General features: G+C 39.9%; 1 protein-coding gene across 2 annotated transcripts in view; it reads left to right on the forward strand.

Annotated features, from left to right (window-relative positions):
- Nucleotides 1-27,802, forward strand: part of ctnna2 (catenin (cadherin-associated protein), alpha 2) — a 341,963-nt gene that overhangs the window by 296,954 nt on the left and 17,207 nt on the right. For both annotated transcript variants that reach the window (XM_026171091.1, XM_026171090.1), the window contains 5 exons: nt 6,056-6,148; nt 7,912-8,068; nt 8,584-8,784; nt 19,498-19,649; nt 23,412-23,525. In XM_026171091.1, coding sequence (XP_026026876.1) covers nt 6,056-6,148; nt 7,912-8,068; nt 8,584-8,784; nt 19,498-19,649; nt 23,412-23,525 — 717 coding nt within the window. The remainder of the gene's footprint in view (nt 1-6,055; nt 6,149-7,911; nt 8,069-8,583; nt 8,785-19,497; nt 19,650-23,411; nt 23,526-27,802) is intronic.

Here is a 27,802-nt window from a genome sequence, read left to right on the forward strand (position 1 = left end):
GGTGTTTATGTGTCTGCATAAGTATCAAAGAGGCAGTAAAAGGCAGTGGTTTTGTGAAAGGGATGTAACAGAACTAATAGACCCCCACTTTAAAAAAAATAATACCATCCCTGCAACTAGTTAACAGCTAGATAGTTGACTGTAACAGAAAAAAAGTATTTCTTACATCATATACAGTGACTGAAAGACATTTTTCTCTTTTCTAAGCTGCCTTCCTGCTTTGACTCAAGGCAAAGCTGTTTTGCCTTGGCAGCTCAGCTAGTTGTTCTTGAGAGTAGAAGTAACTATAAGTGTTATTTGTGTAGTGTAACTGCTTTGGGGCTCTTTAACTTTTCTCCTTCTATCTACTCTACCAAGAAATTGTAAAGATTTTGTTTTAAAGGGGAATAAAAAAAGTTATTGATTCAAAGGTACATTATATAAAGAGGTACAACAGAGGATATTCATGAGATTACTCAAAGACTGACTGATTATGTGCACTGTATGCAGTCAGTGCGGTAATAAAGAGAGACTGCTGAGATGTTATTTATTGTATTACCCTCATCACTTTGTGGCGATAGATTTGAAGTCCACCGCCACAAGCTCATGTTTAAAAAAACTTGAAAAAAAATTAACACTATCAGAGCTATTTCCAGTTACTGAGCTCCATTTAGGTGATTTAGATAGCATACATGAGAATGCCCATCTCTCCAAGTGCCATGGAAACCTTCATCAAATTAGAATTGAAGTGATTATCCAGGGCAGGGCAAAAGGACAAAATCGATAGTTCTTTGTTCGAGGCTAAAATGAAGAATGGGCATTCAGCGGGGATCTCTCCCTCTCTATTTCTCCCTTTCTCTCTCTCTCTCTCTCTCTCTCTCTCTCTCTCTCTCTCTCTCTCTCTCTCTCTCTCTCTCTCTCTCTCACACACACACACACACACACACACACACACACACACACACACACACACACACACACACACACACACACACACACACAGGCATGTGCACTCCCACACGAGCCTCTTTGAATTGCCTATTCTGTTCCAACATCCTTGACCGTATCAGCATTAGGCTTGCGTGGTGTAGTCTCAAACCTTCTGTCTTGATTTTTCCCTCCTTGATAGGGAAAAAAATCCTCAAAGAAGAAGTGCTTCCCTAGATAATTGCAATTAGCAGTTTTGGCTGGATTTTGTAGCTTTGGCCCTGACCTGGCTCTCTGTGTTAGGTAAGAGGGAGTGGGAGTGGGCTTGTTAGGCATGTTTCCAGCCTCTAGAAAGCCCTCTGCCCCTTTGCCACACACAGGGCCAACGCTGCACTCAGAAAGCTGGGTAGAAGAAGAGATAAGAAACTATGTAAGCAAATAAAGACAGAGAGCAGAGTCTTGCTTTCTGCTGGTTAGGTGCTGCATTTATACTATAATTGCAAAAAGCTCTGAATGGGAAAGGTGCTGCACTGTGGTTTTATATCTTGAGAACTTGTTACTTAGCAGAGACAAAGCAAATGACATGTCAACACTTTGCCAGCAAAAATGTTGCTGTTTCCAGAAAGGCTGTGTAAAATACACTGCCATATCTTAACTTTATAAGTTTAATCCCCATTTGGAATTTGTTGTTCATTTTGAATTTAGAAGAGTGGCAATAAAAGACAAGAAATTGTTAATTGCCACAAAAGGAAACAGACAGGTGGAACATTTCACAACAAATTGTGTTAATTAGTAACATGAGTATGAAAAGAGGATACCAGAGAGGCTGAGTCTTTCAGAAGTGCAGGTGGGGAGAGGTTCACCACTCTGTGGATGAAAGTGTGGGTAAATATTTTAAGTACTTAAGAAAATTCGTTTTCTGATGCAAAATTGTAAAGAATTTAGGAATCATCTGCAAAAATATTATGTCATTAAAAGAGAAAATGCCTATTTGGAGGAGATAACCAGTGCTGAATAGCTGTGATCTTTGGGATAGGGTTAGGATAGGGTGCTGTCTGCAGACAGCACTGCATTAAAAACAGACACAATTTTGTAGTGGAAATCACAGCATGGCCTCAAGAACACTTTTGAAAACAATTGTCAGCAAACGCAGCGTTCCCTGCATCCACAAATACCAGTTAATAATAATAATAATAATGGATACTTTATTGATCCCCATGGGGAAATTACTTGTTTTTCTCTGCATTTGACCCATTCACTCAGTGAAGCAGTGGGCAGCCCACTAAGCAGGCGCCCGGGGAGCAGTGTGTAGGGACGGTACCTTGCTCAGGGGTACCTCAGGGTAGCCGTTAAGTGGATTCGAACCGCCGACCTTCCGATCATGGGGCGACCACTTTACCTACTGAGCTATCCCTGCCCAGTTAGAACTCCATCCAACGATAAATCAAACATATATGTACGAAATTAAGTAAAACCTTTTCTGCATTGCTGAGTTATTGAGTTTGGCGACTGATCGCAAGAAGTTGCAATGATGAGCTGATCGCCCGAGACTGAGCCTGCAATGCTGTCAACCAATAAAATTCTGGAATTAAGTAATAATGCAAAATAGGTACCAGTGATAATGCTAAACCACATTCTGCAAGTGTCACAGCAGCATGATCATTTTACGCTACTTCAGTAAAATATAGCTTTAATCAAATATTAAAGTCCTTGCATTCTGTTTTACAAATTCCCATTCCCATGTATTTTTAAGTTAACTGGATAAACAAGTTAAGCACTAAGAAGTACGACTGTACAGCTAAAAATATCCTGTGACAGAGAGGAATAGGTCCATTTACTCCAATTTCATTTTTCATATTAATGTGTTTAATGAGAGAAATTATTTTAATTGCCAACACAATAGCAAGTGTTTATTTTTCAGTTAGGAACTGGGAATAGCTTTAGTCCACTGCAGTAAAATGAAACTCTTAAGGGCGTTTTAACATCAGTTGAAGTATTTTTATAAGCTTGTACATTTCAAAGGTGCTTTGCAAACAGAATAAGATTTTTCAAAAATATTATAATATTATAAGAAATATAGAAAGGTTATGCAAATTTAGCTAGAGCTGTAACTCAGGTAACTTAATTTGTGATTTGTGTAACTCTCAAATATGCAAACCGTCTTTCACGTTTATGTGAAGTGAAGGCTCTCACTCACCCCCCCCTCTCTGACACACACACACCGCTTTAAACACATACACACACTGATTCGCATAAAGGCCTATAATCCATCAATGTGCTCATTGCTGTCATGAGTAAAGAGACAGAGCTCTAAGCAAGAGTCCTCTAACACAAATTTGATTTACCTCAATTTGCCTCAAACAGTGACGTGTGAGTACTAGAAGTGCTAATGCAGACTGGCACCTTTTACTGCCAACCGGCATGTGTCTGTTTAGCTCAGTTTCAAAGCCTGGGCTCATGCCGAAATGTGATTTGTTTAGAGATGGTGTTCGGTTTTAAACAGTTTAAAGTTATGAAAATTAACAGTGAGAGACAGTGATATTGTGGATGACTTCACATGGGACTAGCACAAACTGTGCCCCTGTTCCTCATAGCCATAAAGACAAAAAATTGCTGTGGTGGTTTCAGATATTTTATAGGAATACTGCACGCAGACACTAAAATATAAAATCTTGAAATGTTGTCAAGCTCTTATAATTAGTTTAAAAACTAGAGAGGCATGGGATTTTCTAATTTAGTTTTTAAAGTGAAGCTTTTTAACAACAAAGTCTTTAAAAGTTAACTTGGATAAGCGACTCTGTGTGTCTCCCATAAAGGATTCGAGCTGAAAGCATGTGATCAAGAAACTGTGCCTTGATATAAAGAAAGACATAAATCAACCTAAGGGTGTGTCATACATAAAAACCATCTGGCAACATAATTATATAATAAAACACCTCTCTCCACCACCACCAGGCCCCGTGATTATTTAGGCATGCCAGTCATGCTTTATACCTGAAATCCTAATTGCATATACATATTTGATAAGCTTGGCCATTCGGATCTGAATTAATATTATTATCTACGTTCAGCCGGTGCAGCAGTACTCTACTCTCTCTCAGACCTACCTGATGTGCATGCCCTAAATAGTTATGTTCCTGTAATACTTTAGACGTCTGTGCCATTATTTTCCATAAGAAAATGTCCACACACAAAAACATCTGCTTTATGTCACCTGCTGCTCATTTACAAATCTATGTGCACCGCCTGTCTAATGAAAAATGAAAATGAAAGCCCTGTAATCTGATCTGATACCAGCTAATTACTGCAGTTAAAAATAAGACGGGTAATGCTACTCTGTTGTGCCTGCCTTTTGCCACTTTTTGCCTTCAGATGTGTCTTAATTTTTCATGGCAGAGATTCAACAAGGTCCTCAGACATTTTGGTCCATATTGATGTGATAGCGTCACACATCTGCTGCAGATGTTACGGGTGTTCATACATGAGAATCTCCTGTTCCACCACATCCCAGAAGATGCTCTGTTGCATTGAGATCTGGTGACTGCCATTTAAGTGCAGTGGACTCATTGTCACATTCAGGAAACCAGTTTGAAATGATTTGATATTTGTGACAGGGCACATTTATGCTGCTAGAAGCAGCCATCGGGAGAGTGGGTACACAGCGGTCATAAAGGGATGGACATGGTCAGCAACAATACTCTAGTAGGCTGTGGCATTTAAATGATGCTTATTTGGTACTAAGAGGCACAAGGTGTTCCCAGAAAATATTACTCAGACCATTACTCCTCCAGTAGCCTTGAACCATTGATACATAGGAGGACATATCCATGCACTCATATTGTTTACACCAAATTCTGACCCTGTCATCCAAATGCTGCAGCAGAAATCGAGACTTGTCAGTCCAGTCAACATTTTTCCAATCTTCTATGAGCCTGTGGAAACTAAAGTCTCAGTGTCCTCGTCTTTGCTTACAGGAATGGCACTCGGTGTGGTTTTCAGCAGCTGTAGCCCATCTGCTTCAAGGTTTGACCTGTGGTGCATTGAGCAATGCTTTTTTGAATACCTTGGGTTATTTGAGTCACCGGTGGCTTCCTATGAGCTCAAAACAGTCTGGCCATCCTCCAAACTGCCGCTCACTGGATATTTTCTCTTTTTTGGATCATTTTCTGTAAACCCTAGAGATGGTCGTGCGGGAAAATCCCAGCAGAGGATCTCAGCAGTTTCTGAAATACTCAGACAAGCCTGTCTGGCAGTAACAACCATGCCATGTTCAAAGTCAACTAAATCACCTTTCTTCTCAATTCAGATGCTCCGTTTGAACTTCAGTAGGTCCAGCCTGCAGGTTGTCTTCACCGTGTCGAAATGACTAAACACATTGAGCTCCTGGGACAGGACTTATTAGAGATTGGTATTAACAAGCAGCTTAACAGGCATACCTAAGAAATGAATGTACAGTACAAACACAAATGTTTCAGTTGGACAAATAATGATACAAAGATAACCCAGATTTGCATATTAAATGATAGGTAAACACTCATGTTCATATGGACAATGAAACACAAACCCTTACTTTTCATTTGCAGATAATAGAGAATAAAATCTTCTGTCCTCTTGTTGTTCAAAATTGCTTTCTAACTTTACAACACACCAAGTGTGAGTTACAATTACACCAGTCAAGTGGGATTTTATGATAAAATCCCACTTGACTGGTGTAATTGTGACAGTATTGTCACAGTATTTTTAATACAAAATCCCCCCTCGTTTCTCACTGATGCCTTGCTGTGCTGTGGAGAGAATACACAGGCAGGGAGTTTTGTACACAAAGAATAGACTGTACTGGCCTGTACTGGAGTATAATTTTGGAACTTGGTTGCTTTAATTCAGACTGTTGAATTCTACCTTCAACTACACAATAAAATGTTTTGCCACTTGTGGCCCTCAAACTTAAATTGAAACTGGTTTAGACAGGAATTTATGGCCAGCATGCAGAAATATTTGCTGCAGCAAAAGTCTTGAAAAAGATGAAGATATCCTTTTTGGAGCATGACCGCTTGATAGAGGCACAACATTTTTTCTTTTTGTTTTCCTCAATGCTAACAGTTTCAAGATTAAAACAGCTAGGTCTCTTTTTTGTGTTTGTTTTATTCAGGTGGCCAACTTGGCATGCTCCATCTCCAACAATGAAGAGGGCGTGAAGTTGGTACGAATGGCCGCCACCCAGATCGACAGCCTGTGTCCACAGGTGAGGATTTTAAAACACCTACATCACATAAAATTAGTGCTGTCAGCGTTAATTTCGTTAAAACGACATTAACCCCATAACCGAATCAACATTGCAAATCTCAGTTAGCAAGTTAGCGCAGATTGCGTGGGGCTGCACGGTGCTAACGCGTTAACGAGCTAACCGTGCTAATGCGTCGACGCCGTGCAGCCCCACGTACGGGGCGTTCCGCGCTAACTCGCTAACGTCATTTTAACGAGATTAACGCTGACAGCACTACATAAAATACAAATTCTTAACATAAGATCAAATCAAAATGTTCTTTTAAGGAACTTTTCTATATTTAATTACTGATTTATGAAAGTGTAATATTTAGGAATATTAAAGGAAAGAGGTTGTAGTTGTCGGATTTGGAGGAAAAGCTATGAATAATGTGTAGGAGGACATTGTAGTCCTGTTTCGCAGGAAGAAACAAAGGAGGATGTTGAAATCCATCAGTTGTTTCCAAGGTTAACAGTAAGCCTTATCCACACAGGACCAAACATTGTAACGAGAATGAGAAATGGAGAAGGGAGGTTGATTTTAAGATTCATGATCTAATGTGCAGTCTCCTCTACCCGTACCTACCGAGACCAACTAACTTATAAAACTTGGAGAGGCGCTGTCCCCTGACACTGCTTGGCACAGCTGAACACAGGCAGATTAAAAAACATAATAGACATAGGCTTTGTGACTGGAGTAGAGGGAACAAAGAGGAGGTGCAACAAAGAGAGGTATTTCCATCTGTTCCGAGTAGAGTTAAACCAGACTGGTTATTCTTTACACGTGCAAATGCACGCAGTCGTGCACACACACACTGCCTCAGTGACTGCCATGTTCAGATCATAATCTAGATCAGATTCATTTCACTAAAAGTAAATCTAAAAAGCACAAAGTGAGAAAGCAAAGGCACAAAATAAATAAATAAACTGGTCCTTGTTGTTAAAGTGGCAGTACCCAAGTTATTTGCTTTAACTTTTCATTATGCAGTAAGTGTTTATTGAACAATTTATTGGTGGTACTAACTCTGCTAACTGCCTCCGGGTATGAAATCCCCCGGGAAAGTGAGGGTTTGACTGTGGAACAAAAGCAGGAGGAGGAGAGCACTTTCATTTTCCAAAGGAGCTATTGCTACTTCCCTTGGGTAGCTAAAATATTGTCTATTGGTATTTCAAAGTACACGATAAGGCCGGTATTATTTTTATCATCCCTATATCCCTGTGAAGTATTTATCTTATTTTTTTCTTTGTCCTAAAGCTGAAGGGTTTACCTTGCACATATCAAGGTCTTGTGCTTTCTTTAAGCCTTGCTTTTTTAAGCTGTAAAAGATTCTGCATCATTTATTACATTTGTGCAATTAACAATATATTTCAAGCATATCTTTTTTTTATCTCACAGCAAATGTGGCAAACGTTTGGTTGCTAAATCCTTTTAGTCTGTAGCTGTAGCTGCTACTAGCAGGCCACAGCATAGACTGAAAACCTTAATGACTACGAGAAAGAGCATAGCACTCAGCTACTGTGCCACTGCTGCCACACTGTTCACCTCACAGTGTCAGAGTCTTGACATGATAGCCAGACTATGTTTCACCGTGCTGTATGTTCTTATATATCTTATATATAAACTAGTACAGATGTCTTTTCTCCTGAAATGACTCACAGATGTGCAGAAATGTCTTTAAGACTTCATTTTAAAAGCACACATGTACACCTACGCTACTGCAAACGTTTCTTGTCCCATATCAGGTCATCAATGCTGCACTCACTCTGGCTGCCCGCCCCCAAAGCAAGGTGGCCCAGGACAACATGGATGTTTTCAAAGATCAGTGGGAGAAACAAGTGCGCATCTTGACTGAGGCTGTGGATGACATCACTTCTGTGGATGATTTCCTTTCTGTGTCAGGTATGAGCCAGCACAAATTCCTCACAGACTGACTGATTGAAGCAAATGGTCCACATGCTCCTGATTTTCGCTTGAAGCGAGTGAGTTATTGAGTGTTGTTGCTTGTGTTCTCTGGTACCAAATTTTCACAAAAAATCTCTATGGAGGCTTGATGTGAAAAACAAAATTACTATTTAGTTAATAAAAAATAAGAAATCACAGCATTTGAAGCAAAATACAGTGAACTAGAAAAAAACCATCAAAAGGCAGAAGAAATTTTTTTTTTTTTGGACGGGGGTGGGATGGTGTCCAAAAAAAGCAACAGGTATTAAATTTTATCCATAATCAACATGTTTCTTGGAGAAATAAACTCAACAGTATATCCACACTCAAAGATAAAAATGAGTTTGATTTCCAGGAAAATCTGTTTATTAAACAATAATTATGTCTCTCAACAACAGAATCCTTGGGTCGTTTTCATTTTTTGTTTCCCACTTTCATTCACTGTCATCTTTTCTCTCTCTCTCACTCTCAAGAGAACCACATCCTTGAGGATGTCAACAAATGTGTAATAGCTCTCCAAGAGGGCGATGTGGACACTCTTGACCGAACTGCTGGAGCTATCCGGGGCCGAGCTGCTCGCGTGGTCCACATCATTAACGCTGAGATGGAAAACTATGAGCCCGGGGTCTACACCGAGCGTGTGCTGGAGTCCATCAAGCTCCTGTCTGAGACTGGTTAGTGCGCTGTACACAGAGCCTGTGTAGCTGCAGAAGATCCACAATGAGCCATAGCTTAATGTATTACTAGTACGATGCATACACTGTGCTTCACCCTGTGTCAAAATATTTTGCTGCAAGCTTTTTGGCAAGCCAAGCTACTTTTAGGAATAGCCTAACATATAGAAACACATACGTATATGCACCCACACACACACACACGCGCACACATGTAGAAGCTACATTAGTTCACCAGTCTGGTCTCACAGATACGACTTGACTGCTTCTGTGTCCAGTGTCTAAAGTTTTGATTAGTTTCCTGGCTCTAACAGAAAGTCTTATCCGCTCTCACTCTTTTATTTATTCATTTACAGCCTCTGTCCAATGTCATCTTCCAGGAAAGTTGCATTTGTCTCAGTGCCAGGCCGATCAAACAATGAACACATTTCCAAATCCTTGTTTAGGAGACAACTTTGAATTCTTATATTGTCTCAGTAGTTTTTACCTCTGAACATACTGGGGGAATTCAATCAGCAGCACAAGGGTCAAAAAGAAAAGCAGATTGTAGATAGGGCTGCCACGATTTGTCGACTAGTCACGATTACGTCGACTATCAAAATCGTCGACGACTGATTTAATAGTCGACGCGTCGTTTGAAGCTTTGTAAGATCACAAAAGACGCAGGAATAAGTGGCAGGATTTAAGAGTGTAATAACGGACTGAAACAGAAGATGGCAGCATTGCATGTACAAGGATGTCAGCTACCGTTAAACCCTGAAGAAGAAGAAGAAGAAGCAGCTGTGTCCCAGAATTCATAGCGCGGCCCAGCGCAGTTTCCAACAATGGCGGCAGTTAGTTAGTTTTAATGTTACTCTTATTATTCTTTCTGGGTCACAAAATAAACGTTTAACATATTTTCAGGCGAGAATGTAGCTGTGTAAACCTCAAATATCTGCTCAGTTTATCAGGACACCACATATTTTCAAAAGCGTTCCGACGTTTTCGGAGACATCTGTTACCCACTAGCTCGATAGCTAGCCGGGGGCTAGGTCACTAGCGCAGTGAGAACACCGGACTCCCCGCAAATCGTTTTCAAACCCACCGCCGTCTTTCGCTACTCAGGTTAAATATATATGAGTCACTTAGATAAATTAAAAATGTTGTTGTTTGGCTTTTTTTTTGTATTTTATTTGTTCCTGAGTAAATCAGTTTGTCTGAGATTAAAGTTATAGTTTTTACACAGCTGAATAAACGTCAAGCAGACAGCTGATTATCAGAAGTGTGAGATGCTCCAGAATATACTCCAGTGTCCCATTATATTTTAGATAGCAAGGAGTTTATTAAACTTCACCGAAACAATCTGCAAATTTCATTAAAATTGAATAAACTATCATCTTGTCTTTATTTTTAGTTAGCACAGACCTTAAACACTTAAAGCTGTAAGCTAATGATAGTTATATAAGAGCAGATGCTGTTGGTGCAATAAGCTGTAGTTTTATGTCCAATGGATGATGATCTGATTAGTCGACTAATCGCAAAAATAATCGGTGACTAGTCGACTATCAAAATAATCGTTTGTGGCAGCCCTAATTGTAGATATATATTACAAAAATTTAATAATAATAGTAAAAAAACAAGGTACAACAGAAAAATGCTTTTAATATGGTGCTGGAATACCCGTTGTTGCTATAACAACTTCAACTCCTCTGAGAGGGCTTTCCACAAGTTTTGGGAGTGTGTTCATGGGAATTTTTAATTAAAATGTAATTTTAATTATTCCAGAAGGTCAGACACTGATGTTGGACAAGAAGGCCTGTGTTGCAGTCTCTGCTCTAGTTATCCCAATGGTGTTTTGTTCATCCATGTTTTTATGGACAGCTAACAGCTGACTGTGGAATATTTAGTAGCGACGAAGCTTCACAACTGGACTTGATGCACAGGTGGCATCCTATCACAATGCCACGCTGGAATTCACTGAGCTCCAGAGAGCGACCCATTCTTTCAAAAGTGTTTGTAGAAGCAGTCTGTATGCCTACCTGCTTAATTTTATACACTGTCGCCATTAAAGTAGTCGAAACACCTGAATTCAGTGGTTTGGATGGGTGCGGGAATACTTTAGACATTGCAGTGTAGTATATTGTAGATCTGAGTCTACTTCCTGACTGTGGTTACAGGAAACAGTGTAACATATACAGAAAGCATCTGTGAAAGTGAGTATGTACAGGAGGTGGTAACATCAGCAGGGCTGAGTACACAGTTAGTACAGCCGGCAAGCCCAGAGGAGGAAAACATGTATCACTCAGTCACCACCTACACCACTTAAAGCTAAACTTTGACATTGCTTCAGCGCGTTTGCAACGTTTCCACTTTCAGCGCAGGTGTTGAGCTGCAGCCTAGTATTATTTGCGAGTTGGAAGACGTGCCACATGAAAAATGCAGAGAAGTCTCAGTAGAAACAATTTGTTCATTTTTGCCAGGGCCGTTCACGTGACAACTCCAAATGTTACAGCGATTGTTCATACAAAAACATTCCTGCAATACTCAGAGAAGCAGACTGGTGACAGTTTCTGTTTTTAATGTGATTTTGTGTTACTTTGTCTTGTTTACAAAGTTTCTAGACACAAGCAAGGAAGATAGAAAATGTGCAGCGTTTGCTATGAAATACTGTCTTAGCCAATCCCTTAAAAATATACCATAATACACCTTTAAAATGTGGCATCATGAAAGAAGGCCAAACCCTCCCCCCCCAAAAAAAATGCAGGATGAAAGGAGAGAAGTAATATAGCAATTACCTGTCCACGAGAATAAAATCTGACCACAATCCCTTTTCACATCAGCACAGCAGCAACTCCCCTCCTTGTTATATTTTCTCCATTCTCACCCATCCTTCCGACTCGGCTTTCTATCTCTCCCATTAGAGCCCATTTAGCGAGGTGGTATATCTATTGTTTCGCTCGTTACTTTCATCTGCCGGGATAATTGAGAGACACAATCAGCTCCCCTCCCTGCTAGCTGATAAGTCGCAAACAGCATTAGGTGTGCCACGTGTGTTCACACCGCCATCTGTCTGAGACCCTCTTCTGGCGCTGAACCCCACCATAACAGTCTACTTACAGTATTAGTTATATGGTACTTTAAACACATTCTGTTCACTTATTGCATGATTCAGTTTAATTGATTGGGGTAATTAATTGATAGAGTTCAGCGGTGATTATCTTACAGACACTTGAGGTCAATTTTGTATGACTCTAACCTCGTCACATGCTTTTATTAATCCTCCATGGAGCAAGAGTCAGCACTATGAAGAAGCATTATGTCAGTGTTACTAACACCAACAAATCGAGAGCTGTTGATGGGGTGACGTCACTTACACAGTTTCCTACTTCACGCAGGCTGTATTTTGCAGCGTTTTTGATAGATGCAGGGCGGTAATTTCTCCTGTAAATTTAGCACTGTAGGCAATGAAAGGAAATGATTGTTAACTTATGTAACACTTCCCATTTTGCAGATGAGGATTATGTGTGCGCGCAAACTTTACACTGTTGTTCGTGACAGCCTCAGATTTCAGGGGAAAGAAAAAAGTAAATCTAAAGGAAATACATTTTCACACCTTGATCTAGTTTTTGGTTTAGATTTAGTCAACTGTGGTGACCTTGCACTTTGCTATACCCACAGATAAACAGACTTGTTTAAAACACAGGTTCAAGGCGACTTCACATTAAGGTCAGGGCTGAGGTGATTTCTTCTTCACAGAAAGAATATGCACCAAACAAATTTTTGTTGCGTTTTCTCGAGATGCCGGGCCTTTGGGAGGGCTTCTGTCTTTAATTTTAACAAGGTCTCCTCATGATTTGGGCGCTAATTGAGACGTTAAGGTGGGGAATTAGCAACCGTGTTAGACGAATGTTTCATTGGCTCCATATTTCTCTTTGATGAAGAGCTGTTGTGTTTCCCCTTCCAGTTTCCGTCTTAGCAGTAGTTGGGGGGTTTTAAGGGCTACCATGCACATCTGATCTGGACCATAAAGCACTTATTGATCCTTGTGAACTTTTGCCTCCCTCTCCCCTCCGTCCTCACAGACCTGATGTCTATGGATTTGAACACAGTCAAGGAGAAATCTATAGCTAGGGGGAAAGATGATTAAGTGTAGCTGAACAAAGGGAAGGGATATAGGACCACACAGTTTTTAGAGGGTACTGAGCCCAATTAACTAGACTCCACCAAAAAATCAATAGCTGTCACCAAGGATTTCACTAAGCGATTTGCGCAAGGATTTTAGTGGAATTCATTGATGTGTTCTCTTTTTCTTAACTTTCCTCCAGTGGTGAGCATGTGTAAAACATTTATCCCTTTACTCTGTCTCTGCAAGTGTGTGTGGGTGTAAGTGTGCGTATGTGGGTAGTTGTGTGTTTTGCGTTGGCTATTTGTGTTTTTATTGGACTGCTCCTGTGTTTATGCCCACAGCCACTCATGCCAATCACAGCCACTTGCCTTTCTTTCTGACAGCTGGCACACAGCGCTCATCACAGCTACCTACCCTTTGACCTTGTCTCAATTTGCCCATCCCTCTTTCTCATTTCGAGTGTGGCCAGATTTATGCCGAGGCCAAAACACAAGCAGCCAAGGCTCACAACTCTTCAGTGTAAAGCTTAGCTATAGATTCCTGACAGACAGTCTACACATGGGCCCGGGACTGAAGCGTGTCCTTGAGAGAGAGAAAAATCAATAGCCTAATGGGAAAGTGGTTATGGCTTCCCTCTCTTTCCTCCTCTCCCTCCTTCCTTACTGATACACTATTCTGCCCACTAACTGCCTTGGTTTAGACTAATCTTCTCCTCAAAAGAAGGGACACATTTTTAAGTTGGTCATTAATGTGGTGCCTGGAGAGGGTAGATTAAAAAACTGATATATTGCCTAAGTCAGAGTGCCATTTAGGTAGCAGGGTGATGTTGCTCCTTGTTATTACATCAGGGCACAGTAAATAGGATTTAGCCAGGGTTTTGCAGTGAGTGCAGTGAGTAATAACACACACGGACACACTGCCACCCACATGTCATGCCTGTAAATCAGTGGATCAAGAGCACTAAAAGGAAGTGCATCAGACACTAAGGCTCGGCTCATACCTGGCGCATTAACATGCGCATTCAGTGATCTGATCTCAAGTAGAGTGCCCAAGCTACCACTTCCTCGCTTTATATGCAGAAAAGGAAAAAGGAAGCCTGCAATTGTTTCTGTTTGGAAGGCTAAATGTCAGTCCAGACCACCGGAGTCCTTAACTGCCAAAGTTTCCAAGTGTAGGACACATTCACAGAGATGCACGTGCTAATGGAATGGGTCCATATGCAGGAACAATCTGCTTTTAATGACTCATCAGTGTGTTGGGCACATTCACACATGTACCCAAAGAAGCCAGTTGTTAATGCCAAGTGGAGGGTCTAATGAAGAAAACTAAAGACCTTTCATTGACTGTGTCTCTAAAAAATAACTGTTAAGGGGAAATGTGGAAGTGAATCAGTGGTTTTTATCATTTTTTTTAACACTGAAAATGGCGTTTTTTATATGGCCCATAAGTGTACAACACGGTTGTTGAGATAAATGAGTTATAATTTTTGAATCTGTGTCTATTGTTTTAATGATAGGAAAAGAGTCTTTAACCAGAATGTGAAGCAGATGGCAAACTAAGCTTGCAAGGAGAGGAGGTGGGGCCTTTCAATCAGTGCGTAAAGAGAGGCAGAAGTTGGGAGAGAGTACTGATGAGGAAATTGCTATGAGAATAGCAGTGCAGTAGGAAGAGGTAGGTGGAACAATTTAACCAAGGTTAGAGTGAAGGAGAGGAGACCAGTAAGCAGGAGGAGCATCATATACAGCACATTCTCTTTGTGGTTCGACCGCCGATCATCAAAGCTGTTAAGTTCAACGTTTTCAAAATTAGGAAGTGGCTATGCAAGCTGTGTGGATATCTTAAAGCGCATTTAGTGATTTTGCTTTATGTAAGTGCAGTAGCATTAGATTTTAAAGGCCTTGCTGAGTGTTACGTAGTGCATGCCAGAAATTAGCCTTTTCCCATTCATCACCTGCACTAAATTGAGAAAACACAGTTTTAACTCTAGAGAATGATCTGATTGAACAGATAAATTGCAACGCTCTTGAATATCTAGCCAATATGAGAGAGGAAGTGGATCTGACCTCTCATTTGGAAAACACTGATTGTTTCTTTTTGGTCACATTTTTGTGCCTACCTGTGCAGGGAATTAATACAAGCAGCAGATAAGGGGCGATGCTGCTTGGCCGCAGTGCGTGTAGGACAGGGATGAAGGTTAATGACAGTAATATGTTTTATAAAAGCTTCTATAATTTTCAATTTCGTGGGCTGCTGTTATTAAGCCCCTAGCTATTCTTGACGCACCATGTTTTGCAACCCTTCCCACCCTGTTTCCTCTCCCATTCTGCTTTTGTAAATTACACCAGGCGAATTATGGTCCGACTAAAGAATTAAGGTTTAGTCACATGGTATTTCGTGTTTTCAAACATTTGCCCTTTTCTCAAATTCTCATTCGGTCACACGTTCCCTGTTTGAATAGGTGGATGTGCTCATTTAGCAGACACCAGTGTACTGTACTAGGAGGTTAGTATTTACGCTTGTTTTTATCTCTAGATTGTGAGTGTTAATGGCATTACCAGAAAACAAAACTGTACCACTGGTCTCATTGTCTATATGAATCACATCTCTGGCCTCACTGGCTTTGAAATAACTGTGCCAATTACAGTGACGCATGACAATTACAGCTCACCAAATGGGCTGAGGCTTCTTGAGGAAAACATTTTATTCTATCATAGTGAGTGAACACAACACCATCCACAGCCAGAGGCAGATGGCAGGGTTTTTTTCTTTTTTGTTGCTTTTTTTTATATAACTTGTGCAGGGATGATGGAAATAATATTAAAACAATGCGCATGAAATTGTTCATGTGACCATCATTAATTCAGCACTGTTCCAATTTCTCCCTCTGTATCCCATCAATAGTTGTCAAAAAACTATACATTTGAATACTGATAAGGTTTAAAGCCTTACCAGTATGAGAGTTGCTGGCTAGGCCTTATCCCTACCAGTGTAAGTGTAGTAGTTTAGTAGATGCGTTTGGTTTATGAATGCAGATTCCTAACCAAACTTGCAACCCTTGATAACGTTGTGGCAAGATCTGACAACTGCTGTTCACAAACGCTGTCCATCTAATCTGACTGAGCTGGAGCTGTTTTGCAAAGAAGAATGGGCAAGAATTGCAGTCGCTAGATGTGCAAAGCTGGTAGAGACATACCCTAAAAGACTGGCAGCTGTAATTGCAGCAAAAGGTGGTTCTACAAAGTATTGACTCAGGGGGCTGAATAATTACACACACCCCACTTTACAGTTATTTGTAAAAAAAAATGTTTGGAATCATGTATGATTTTCGTTCCACTTCTCACGTGTACACCACTTTGTGTTGGTCTTTCACGTGGAATTCCAATAAAACTGATTCATGTTTGTGGCTGTAATGTGACAAAATGTGGAAAAGTTCAAGGGGACCAAATACTTTTGCAAGCCACTGTATTTGAAGTTTACACAGCATCATGTGACCCAGAAAGAGTAATATTTCAAACTCTGCCACTCTGCGTTCCTGTTGCTGACACAGGTAACATTGTGGAGTAAAACTTAATATATATTACTTTGTGAATTAATAGTCACACTTTTGGTTTGCACGTTATGTAGCAGCTTTAAATGTCATGTAATAACGTGATAAAGTAAATACCATGTAATTAAATAATAAGCAGTACCCAAGTAATAGCTTAGTATTAACGATGTGTCTGTGTTATATTGTCTTAGAATGTAAGTAACAGGGCAATAAAGAAAATGAAAACAATAAGTAAATGGGTGGATAATTGTAAGAGTGGTAAACAATGGCATTATATTTTTCCTGTTCTTTGTAGAGTTCTATCACCTGTCCCTCTAATGTCTCATGTCTCTTCGGAGAGTCTAAAGTTAACAAAGAAAGTAGAAAACCCCTGTCGAGATAACCATTATCTTTTAATATTTAGAATTTATCAAGTCAGCTAACAGAAAGTAAGGCAGCTCTGTCAAACCTGCTTCATACTACAGCATTGCTTGGGAGTGCTTTTATTTTTTGTTGTTGTTTTTTCTGTTTTCTTTTGAAACAGACTGTGTTGGGGAATTGTGGAAAGAATTGATCTGAAACTGGATAAAATGCAACTTTGTTGCTGTGATATATGATATCTTACTTTAATATCCAAAGTCTCTGTCTGTCTGTGTGTTTATTTTTTGCTTTGGTCGTCAGGAGTTGAGCAAACCACCTAGCAACAGGCTAAAATGATCCGTTTTTGTTATTTATGCATCACTAACGCTTTATAAAAGCCTCACATCATTTACATTTCACAACACTATGATCTAATTTATATCAGCAGAAGTTGAAATATCGATTGTATGTTATGGCACCATCACACCGCCTAGCAACCACTTAGCAAAGGGTTCAAATGACCCATTTTTAGGATATAAACAACATCTACCACCCCTTGTTTTTTTACTTCTCTCACTATGATTAAATAGCAGTTTGCTATCATCATGAGTAGGCCAAACAATGTTGTAACATGCAGGTGTAGTAGTGTCACACAATATAAATAATTGTGTTCAATATGCACATGCTTATTTTTTTTTATTTGTTTGTTTTGATTTTTTTTTTTGCCACAAAAGTGCAGAAAAAGTACCACAGATTTGGAAACCTTGTTCACAAACTTGTACTTGTTAAAATTTTCCGTCCGAGTGGGCCAACGTCATCGATTTGGAGATATTTTTGTGTTCACCTGTTGAATGTAAGTGCGTGCTTCTGTGCAGTTTTGCTGTGTGTTTGATTGTCTAAATGTAGCCGTCTTCATTTGAATCTTGTGGCTTAGAAATCAGGAACTGTGCAGATTGTGCTGTTTAAATCTTGTTAAACATGGCACAGGTGCGCACCGTGTTAGCTTTGAGGTTTGAGGCATTCATTGTACTTCCATAACTTCTCACTTAAAGTATGCTTAAGCTTAGAGGGTGAAAAAAATCCATCCCTACATGGTCACATTTAATTCCCTTCATCATTTTTCAACTGGAATGAGTGAAATTGCTCCTTACCATCAGCAACTTTGCTCATTAAGAGCACAGAGAACATTTAAATATTTCTATTTAAAACGCCTTCCCAGCAATTCCCAAAAGCCTATTTTACGCTTCTCCAGTAAGTGGATTAAACTGAATTAAAAATGAAAAGAAAAGGGGAGAGACTTTTTTGTAGTGCCTTTTATGTTTGGTGAAATATACCGTATGTTTTATATCAGACAAATAAGCACACTGCAGATTCATACACCTTTAGTGCAAGCTAGTTAATTGATTTAGTTCACTCTTCATGTCAGAATGAGGCGAGAGTGTGGAAGATGCTAATAAAATCACAAACATGGCTCTCTGGCCAAACTGCAATACCTCATTTGTCTTTTCCACAGTTTTTCTTATCTCTCTGTGCTCATTAGAGCTGTCTTCTCCTCTAATGATGTTGTCTTAAACTATTCATAGTATCAGCACTTCAAAAATCCACTCCATTGATACACATTTGTTGCTTATTACTTCTAAAGCAGCTGAATGTTTTTTTCCCTAAAACACATAAAACAGTATGTCCTTCTCTTTGTCTCACCCAGTCCTTCTTTACATAAAGTCATTTTCTAATATCTATTCCGGATTCAAAGAAAATACTTTTCTATTTGTGCTACTGTAATGAAATCCAATGTGATGGTGGGTTTTTAGGCTTTTGTAGTGTTTGAAAAGAGACCCACAAATCTACAGTAAATGGACACCTTTTTCTAGCTGGCAACTGGCTTTCTAGGTAAGCCTTTGCTTTTGTTATGATAATTTGCTACAGCACAAAGTCCATAAGAAGAAAAAAAAGTACATTATCATAGCTGGAATTCAATTATTGTGACACAACAGGAGATTACTTGGAAAGGTGGCCTGCTAAATATTTAAAACCTTCAGTCTGTATTTTTGGATATTAAACAATGTCTATTCATATTCAGCACAATTCATTTGAAGACACAAAAACATAAAGCTCTTCCATCAGGTCTAGCCAATGGGTACCGACAACAAAACCAACCATTTTTTATGGTCAGTAGGGACGTTTCTTTTGTTGCTTGGCTTTTGTCTGCCTCGAAAAGACTTTGATGAAATTGTTTCCCTTCGTCGGCATTGTGAATTGACAGGCTGAGCTCGCGTCCTTGCGCTGTAACACTGAAGCACACAGACATCTCTGAGCGAGCTCCCAGGTTACGCACACATACATACACTTCCCCGTGCCACATGGCAGCAAACACACAAACCGATCTGGGAGAGACAGGTCAGTCTCCGTGCCGGGTAAGCCGATGTGGAGTAGCTAATTGGTGTGCAGTGTGTGAATGGCATATTGTTGTTTATAAAGAGGTTTAGGGTGACATTCCAGAAGTGAACACAGACTGATGAAGAATGTGCTGCGAGACATTTTGAAGACAGTGGTAGCCATGTCCTTGGATAGAGAAACAGCACAGTCATAGCTGTGTTTTCTTATATATTTTCCTTTACTTAATCATAATCCTTCACCTATCATAGAAAAAAGTGATAAACCCATACCTCCTGTCTCTCTTTTGTTCTCTATCTCTACTTCCATTACCTCTTTCTTCCTGCAGTAATGCCCCGATTTGCTGAACAAGTGGAAGTAGCTATCGAGGCACTGAGTATGAATCCCCCACAGCCCTTTGAGGAGAACGAGTTCATTGATGCATCCCGTTTGGTCTACGATGGCGTCCGCGACGTCAGGAAAGCCGTCCTCATGATAAGGGTACGTCCATTATGTTCTGCAAGAGAGCAAAAGGGAAAGACTAGCTGAGATACTTTGAAATGCTTCTAGAGCTCAGCGATAGTGTCAAAGTGTTTTGAATTGCCCGTCAGAAAAAAAAAGCAAATTGCACCAATTTCCCATCTTCTTCTGTGTATTCAAAATATTTGATTGGGTTTTTTATTTTAAACATCTGAACAGTTTGCTCATTTCCTAATGTTGAGCTTATTTAGTTTGAATATATGCTTTTTTGCAGCTTCACTACCATTAGCATATTTTAAATTTGGTTTAAATATCTGTCTTGTTGAGGTAATAACCTGTGTTTTGTGGGGGGTTTCTATCATAAAACCTGTTACATTAAAAACTTCCTGAATCTACTGGTGAACATGACAAATTTGTGCTTTTTTGCTTTTCATCACAGGGACCTTATTCCCACTGAAAACTGTGCTGCTGTCTGTCTTGGGTGATAGTGGAAGTTTTGTGACAAAAATACATCCGCCCTAAGGATGAAGAAGCGCATAATTGAAATCTTCAATTCTCATTTGGAGTGTCACCACTGTCACATGATCTGTTTTATGAATCTGGCAGAACCCTTGACAGCGTGTCACGATAAAACGGCTCCATAACAACAAGATACCAGCTCTGCTGTTTCACGTACCAAATCTGATGTTACAGTATCTGCACCCCCCCCCCCCCCACCCCAACTGTCCCTCCTCTTTCACCACGTAATTCATTTATTCAACTTTATGCAGGCTGGAAGGTTTCCCAGTTCAGCTTCGGAAAGAAAAAAATCTAATTATGGAAAATAATTTGATGTTAGTAAATAATGTAAAACAGGCAGCTTTGAACTGCCCGGGACCAGCTGGCTTTATAATCCTATCCAAGTACAATTACTTTCTGGGGAAACAACTTGGAAGATCCTTGCTTTCTCTGTCGTCTGACTTCATTGTATAAATAGCAAATGTTGGTGCCACGTGTAATTTTTATTTTATTTTTTTTAAGTGTACTTTTTTAAATTTTTCCCCCACTTAGACCGAGTAATAGCTCCTTTAGAATTTTTACAGCACAGATCTCATGAGCAGTCAGCGGATTAAGAAACCAATTCTCCACAGTGTTTAAAAATTGAGGCTGAACTTGAGTAGAGTGGAAAGTTATTATGAAAGTTCTTGGAAACATAGTTTTTGTCCAGGCCTTTATGTACCCGCAGACACATGCACGCAGGAGTGCAGGGGGGGAAAGTAGTAAGTATTGCACAGAATGGAAGAGATATGAAACTGAACAATGGGTGGAGACTGCAATATAACCAATATTTACGCAGTGTCCCAGTCTCAGGAAACTGACCTACAGCCTTTCTCACCTAGAAAGTTCAAACTTACCAGACATTCAGATTAAAAATGAAATCAATGAAAGGAGCTGCTGTGATCTGATGGGGTTAAGTTGTTTCATGGCCTGTGTAAATGCTAAAATGTAATCGTAATAGCAGGCCTCTTTTATTGAAAGATCCTTAGGATTGTTAAAATCATTACAAGGTAAATAGCAGAAACCTATACACATAGCAACACAATCTCCAAGGTAACGCAACCTCTGAGTTGGCACCCCCACGCAATGACCTGATTGAAATCAATGAGGGGGCTGCTTTTGTTTTGTTTTTTATTACAGTCTTAATGTCTGTGTGATCACAGCTCTAATCAGACTTTTTTTTTTTATTGACGAAAAGCAAAACCGATCATCTTCGCTGCTGCACATTCACACAGCTGGCTCTTTTCTCTTTTTTTTTTAATTGGCTATCATGAATAACCTGTCTCACAAAGATAGTCAGCAACTGGTTCCCTTATCCTGGATATTTTACCCGAGACTTAAACAGCTGCACCAGCAATACACTGCATTTAATTTGTGACAGGATAACACTGTCATATCTATAAAATGAAAGTAAAGAAACAAGATCCTATAATTTAGTGAAGCTACCAACAAAAGAAATGATTAAAAAATGATTTTATGTTCAATAAAACAGTAAAATAAATGAATTGTATGCTAGCTAAATTGTAGGTGTTTGCAGTAGAATGAGTTGATAAAACATTTGCTTTTATAAAACCTATTACAAATGGATATGCACGAAATGGGCTATTATGAAACTATAAAGAAATTGTATTCCCACTATTGTGAGCAAACAAACTGACTTGAATTAAAGAATGGATAATGAAGCTCCATATGGCCTGAGATTTGTGTGAATAAATTATAAGTAGCAAATTTCCAGTGTGTAAATGCTCTTCCCTTTTGCCTTTTATTTCCTTAGTTCAACGATGCAATTAGGGCAGAATGGGCACATTTTTTATTTTTATTTAGAGAATAATCATATCACTGATTGAGTTGAAAGAAAATCATTCGCATTGTACTAAAATTAAGAAGGAAATTTAGCACAGTTAAATGTAGGCCTTCTAGCAACCTGTGGTACTTTTGTGGTCCTGTTTTATACTGTAAGTGCTCCTTTTGAGAAAAACTAAACTACTGTTAGTTTATTATAATACCGATATAAATAACCAGGCAACACTATGCACTTCACAAGCATAGCTGTGACAGAACTGTGAATACAGGCTGTCACCATGTAAGAATAATTTTACACAGATACATGTCTATATTTGATCCTCTGCTCCACAGAACCTAAGCCGCCCAGCTGTGTTATCATTGTGATGCTGTTAAAATTAATCCATCTGCGTTAGATCAACTACTTGCTTTGAAGTTACCTGGCAAACTAACAGCCTTTGTCATTGGGACGTCACTTAAAAGACAGCAGAGAGGAATAACGATGCTTATTAATGACTGAGTCACTCGCCTCGTACAGAAAACACATACAAAGTTATAAACAAACTGAAGCAGATATTCTCTCATTTCTTCTTCTTGCTAATTCCTCTGAATTCTTTATTTGATGAAACACACAGGGATTTTTCCCCAGCTTTGAAACTATTTTAGCTTTGAATTACATTAAGAACTTACAATCACTGCACAGCAGTTTTTAAATCTTATGCCAAAAAAAAAAAAGCAGTCAGGATTCAAACAGTAACTTAAGAGTTTGGCTAAAGACTTTAAGTCAAAATGTTTCAAAGAAAATTAATAATAACACTGATTATAATATTTAAGCGATTGAAACATATTGGTAGCATCTCTGTTATGCTCATTTGTAAAGAGTTTTGACTTTGAGCTTCTCTGTTTCACAAATACTCTGCTGCACCATCGCTTTCCGCCCCAAGCTGCTTCCTCCCCTTAACTGACTAAAACTTGGCAGCCCTTTTTGGCTTCCTTTTTAACATCATTCTGTATAAACTGCAGTTACAATCAATGATCTTGTGGAAATGGGTCCAGATATTTACCTGTGAATAATGCACAAATGCAAGTTGTTCACAGATTTATTCTCCTGCAGTTAAACAACATGCTTTGGGACATGTTACAGTAAATGTATTCGCAGATGACTTTCTCTTTCCTCCCAGTTATCTTTTTAGCACTCAGTAAATAATGCATAAATCATTATGGTTGTGAATTTGATTTGGAAATACCTATTGGATATGGTTTTTAATATGACGGAAGACCTTACGTAGGAAAATGGCAGAGACAATTAACTTTTCAGGGATCTTTAAGCCATTCTCTACGCATCAGAAGGACATGATTTCAGCACATTGGGGCTTGAAAGCAGAAAAAAATGCCCTTTTCAGCTGTCTATTTCAGTTTGTTCCCTGATCTCTGACTTTATCTCTGTCTTTGTGTTTGCTGCAGACACCAGAGGAGCTGGAAGATGATTCTGACTTTGAACAGGAGGACTATGATACTCGCAGCAGGACTAGTGTCCAGACTGAAGATGACCAGCTTATTGCTGGACAGAGTGCCCGGGTGAGTGGATGTTCACATCCCTTCTGTGCTGCAACTGCTCAAATGCACATCAACATCAAAGCTGACATAAAAAATAACATATATTTGTTTTGGGTAAAGAGTAGCAGAAATACCAAAGTGACTATAGTGTTGCTGCTTTGTATACATTCGTCCCCATTCCCTGTCTACTCATAAATTGATTCATCCAACTGTGTCCATTTACATAGCATATAAGTCCATTTAAATGGTCCTAACAAGCTGTATTATTTTAAATAAACACCGTTCCGGGATGGCAGGTGTAAAATTGCAATCACAAACACAAAAGTAATTACCAAATTCCCTTCAGACACTAGCCACAACACAAAATACAGTGCAGTGCTGAGCCAAGGCTTCAGTCGTGATCGCCATGGTCTGGGCTTTGTTTCACATTAGTGATTTTTCACTTGGGCCCAGCTTAAAGGACATTAAGAGGGTATCAGTGCTTGCTCCCCTCCAGCAACACACACAGAGACTAGCAGTGTGTTGCATGTTGAATGGATTGTGGATGGCAGGAGTGCGACTTGGCCCGACACCTCTCTCTGTGGCAGAGACCTGCATTATCCCGCCCGTGTCTCTCCACAGTGTGCACGCATGGGGCTAATGCATAAAAAGGGAGAAATAAAACACATCAAAACAGCAGCTTGTTATAACAGAATGTGCTACATGTGACATGTGGTGTCTGCTGACAGGTAAAACAAAACAGCTAACTCATGACTACTGAACCCTGTGCTGGACAGTAGCCTGTGTGACAGGAACTGACTCAGTTAGACATTTAGTCGCAGTAGTCTACTGGTCATGGCTTCAAAGTAAGGCCGTTATCTGGTTTTTTGTTTGTTTGTTTCTTATTTTTTCTGGGGTGGGTCATCTACTTATCAGAAGTTCAGTGGTTCGATCCTTGGCTCATCCAACCTGCACATCTCTGAACCCCGAGTTGACCCCAATGCATTCATTGTGTGCTTTAACATTAGGGCAAAAGTGCTTCAAACTACATAGAAAAAATGAATGTAAAAGTAGGTGAATGAGGATTGTAGTAGGAACGTGCTTTGAGTGCTCAAATTGAGTAGAAAAGCACTCTATAAGCACCAACTCATTTACCATTATTGGATTTTAGAAACTAACCCATAAGTGGAAGTTTTCTATGAGAACATGTTGTATAACTTTTCAATATCATCACATGATTCCTGCCAACAAACCCTTGAAAACAGAACCAAAAAAATCTTCTTTTTTTTTTTATCATTGCCTTGGGTTAGCTAAAGATTATTTTCATAGTTTAAAGAGAGAAATGCAGAAGGAAACAAATAGGCTCCTGTGGGCAAAGCTGCATATCATGTTGAACCATCCACCCACCCCAACCTCTTCCCTCCCACATTACGACTCTATGACACCATCTTGCTACTTCTGCCTTTGCACCTAAAAGATGGAAGTCACAATCAATACTGGAAGTGCTTGTGAGTGAAATTTAATTACAGCTCATATCAGGCATCTGATCGAACACCTGACACTGTTTTATTTCTTAATAAAGCACCCAGAACATCAAGAACTAGCAGCACGTAGAAGAAAATGTTTAAATGACTCAGGGAAATTCAAATGATATATTTTCCATCCTTAAAAACAGACCAATAATGTACACTTTATATACAAGCATGGAAGAATATTTTAGATTTGATTTCTGTCAAAAGAACAAATGTCAGTCAGTTCAAATGAAGAGTAAGAATTTATTCTAATTATGAGGATTAAGAACAGGCGCAGGCTTTTGGGTGCACAATAGCCGATCCAGCACTGTAGGGGTCCTGGGTGCGAAGTACTTTAAGTTTGCTGTATGTATACTCCCACTAAGGCACCCGCGGTGTAACGTTGCGTGGCCATCTGAGCTTAGACGCACCAGCCTTTGCACACAAAGGAGCTCCACAGCACCAAACTGTTAACTAGTTTTCCTGGCATTCAGCTGTGATTTGAGTGGGCAGCTCTTCTTGGAAACAGTCTGAAGTCACAACATGTCCCTTTGTCATAACTTATTACTGCGATATAAGGATATAAGGTGGTTTAAATCCAAAAGCCATATATCACAGCGGGTTATCAAATGTGATTACTCGTATTTGTACGTTGAGTTTGCATCGTCATGTGGTGCCTTCTTAGTATCTGGCGTGCTGACAAAGCCTCTCACATAGTTAATTGATATTGCCTGTTTTACTCATGGTTACTGTTATGCCCTCAGAGCTTAAACATGCATGAGGCAAGTGCATTCATAAAAGATGTTTTTGCTGTGAACCGCTGGTGATCTGCCCAGTCTGCCTCATCCAGTTGTGTCAGGATAGAGCTTGCTATCCTCTCACGGTCATGCCAAGTCCATGCTAGCGAGCTGTGTTTCTATTCAAAGAGACAAGAGAAAGCGTAATCTGGTTTTGCCATAGGAGTTGACACGAGCATACTGGGGTTTACAGTCACGATCCCTCCAAGGCCCTTCAGTATGTCGTATCACACACAGGACACAGGCATGATATCTTCAGTAAGTTCCTCAATCTCTTTCTTTCTCCAAAGAGAGGGGGGGAAAATCAAATTAAGTCTAGGGCAGTCCCAGGAGCCTTTGTTCCCCAGGCTTGTGTGGTGCTCTGCTTTTCACTTGTATTATACTTTTGCATAAAGCCAAGTTATTAAAGCAAACATGTATAATGAGGGGGCAGAAAAACACAGAGGCGAATTGGGTCTGTGTATAGTGTCTCTTTCTATCAGAACATGCCGAAGCAAACTCTGCTGCTATAACAAGCCACAGATAATGCACGGGGAGCCAAACATAAAGCACCCCAACACACGGCAAACATTTCTTAACACTGTGATTGGATAACAGCTGATAGGTCATCCATAAAATTGAACTCTGAGTGTCTGGGCAGTTTATTTCAAATGAAACAAATTAAAGTCATTTCAAGATGCCGCACTTGGTGAAGAAACCCGGAAAGCGCTCTAATCCCTGCAGACGTAGCCGAGCCGCAGAGTGTATTGGCACAGAACTCCCTCGGCCGGATTTGCCACTATGTTAAGCTCCAGAGGCCCGCTCCTTGTTGTTATCAGTAAAGTAGGGAAAGGGATTTGGGGATAAGTGAATTCTAGAGTGCAGGATAGAAGGAGGAGGAGGATACGACGGTGTGTGTGAGTGTGCGCGCGCTCATGTGTGTTTGGCAGGGGGGGGTGCTTCACCAGGGGCCCTTCCTGCTCCCCTGACGTCCCAATTGGCTCGTGTGTTTACCCCTGTGCTTGCAGCTCTCTTTTGTGTTCAGAACCTCTTTCTCTCTCTTTTCCTCCCTGACGCACTCTCTTTTGTCACGCCGTTTTCAGAGTGAATTGGTATACTAACCAAATCCCTCACTTTCTCTCCCCAACTTCCCCTGATCCCTAATTTTAGAGAAGGAATTTTCACTCTAAATTGTTGAGTTCAAGAGACTTTTTGCTCCCTTTAGTTGTTTAGGAGAGCAGTTTCACTTCGTTTTATGTAGTTTCTACAAGCAGAAGATGGGGAGAAGGAAAAAAAAACAAACATTTTTGGTGCATCTAGAGGATCGCTGATTCTCAATTTACATTTTTATTTCCCTGCCTCATTGCAGTGGCATTTTGCAAAACCATACCATACCATACCATGTGTTTCTCCTAATGGCGTACTCAGCCTTTTTGACACTGGCAGCATACCATTCAGTATAATAATAGAAATAAGTGAATTATTGATGCCTCAACAGTTGGGTGCAGGAAAGATGTGAACAGCAAAGATGATAATGACCACCTTCGAGACCTGAGGTCAGAGAGCTCTGCCTGTCACAGCACAAGCACCAGTGTCCCTATTACTGAGGCAGCACTCACAGTGCATTATATTTTTGGCCACACTAAGATGTGAACATGTAATCAGCAAGTCATATCCAAGGGGGGGCTATTGAATCGTCAGACCCCACCTGCTGAGAGCACAAGCACCTTTAACGAATCTGGACTAAAATATCTTTTGTTGTTCTCAAGATTATATTTGTGAATACTTGAAGTATTATTCAGACTCATTTGAATTTAAGAACAGGTTGCAATTCAAATCAGCAACATAAATAAAACTTTCTTAGAGCTGAGAAACAGCAAGCGGTGTTACATAGAACAAAGCAAAAAAATCAGCCGAGAATTTCGAGAATATAAATGTAGAATGTGGCTAAGTGTTAATACTTGGCATTTAGACTTTGACCTTGTCATTTCCCACATGAACACACCTGAGGCTCAGCTCAGCAGGTTGTGAC

This window comes from Astatotilapia calliptera, chromosome 6 (assembly GCF_900246225.1).
Source record: "Astatotilapia calliptera chromosome 6, fAstCal1.2, whole genome shotgun sequence".
In the NCBI taxonomy this organism is placed as follows: domain Eukaryota; kingdom Metazoa; phylum Chordata; class Actinopteri; order Cichliformes; family Cichlidae; genus Astatotilapia; species Astatotilapia calliptera.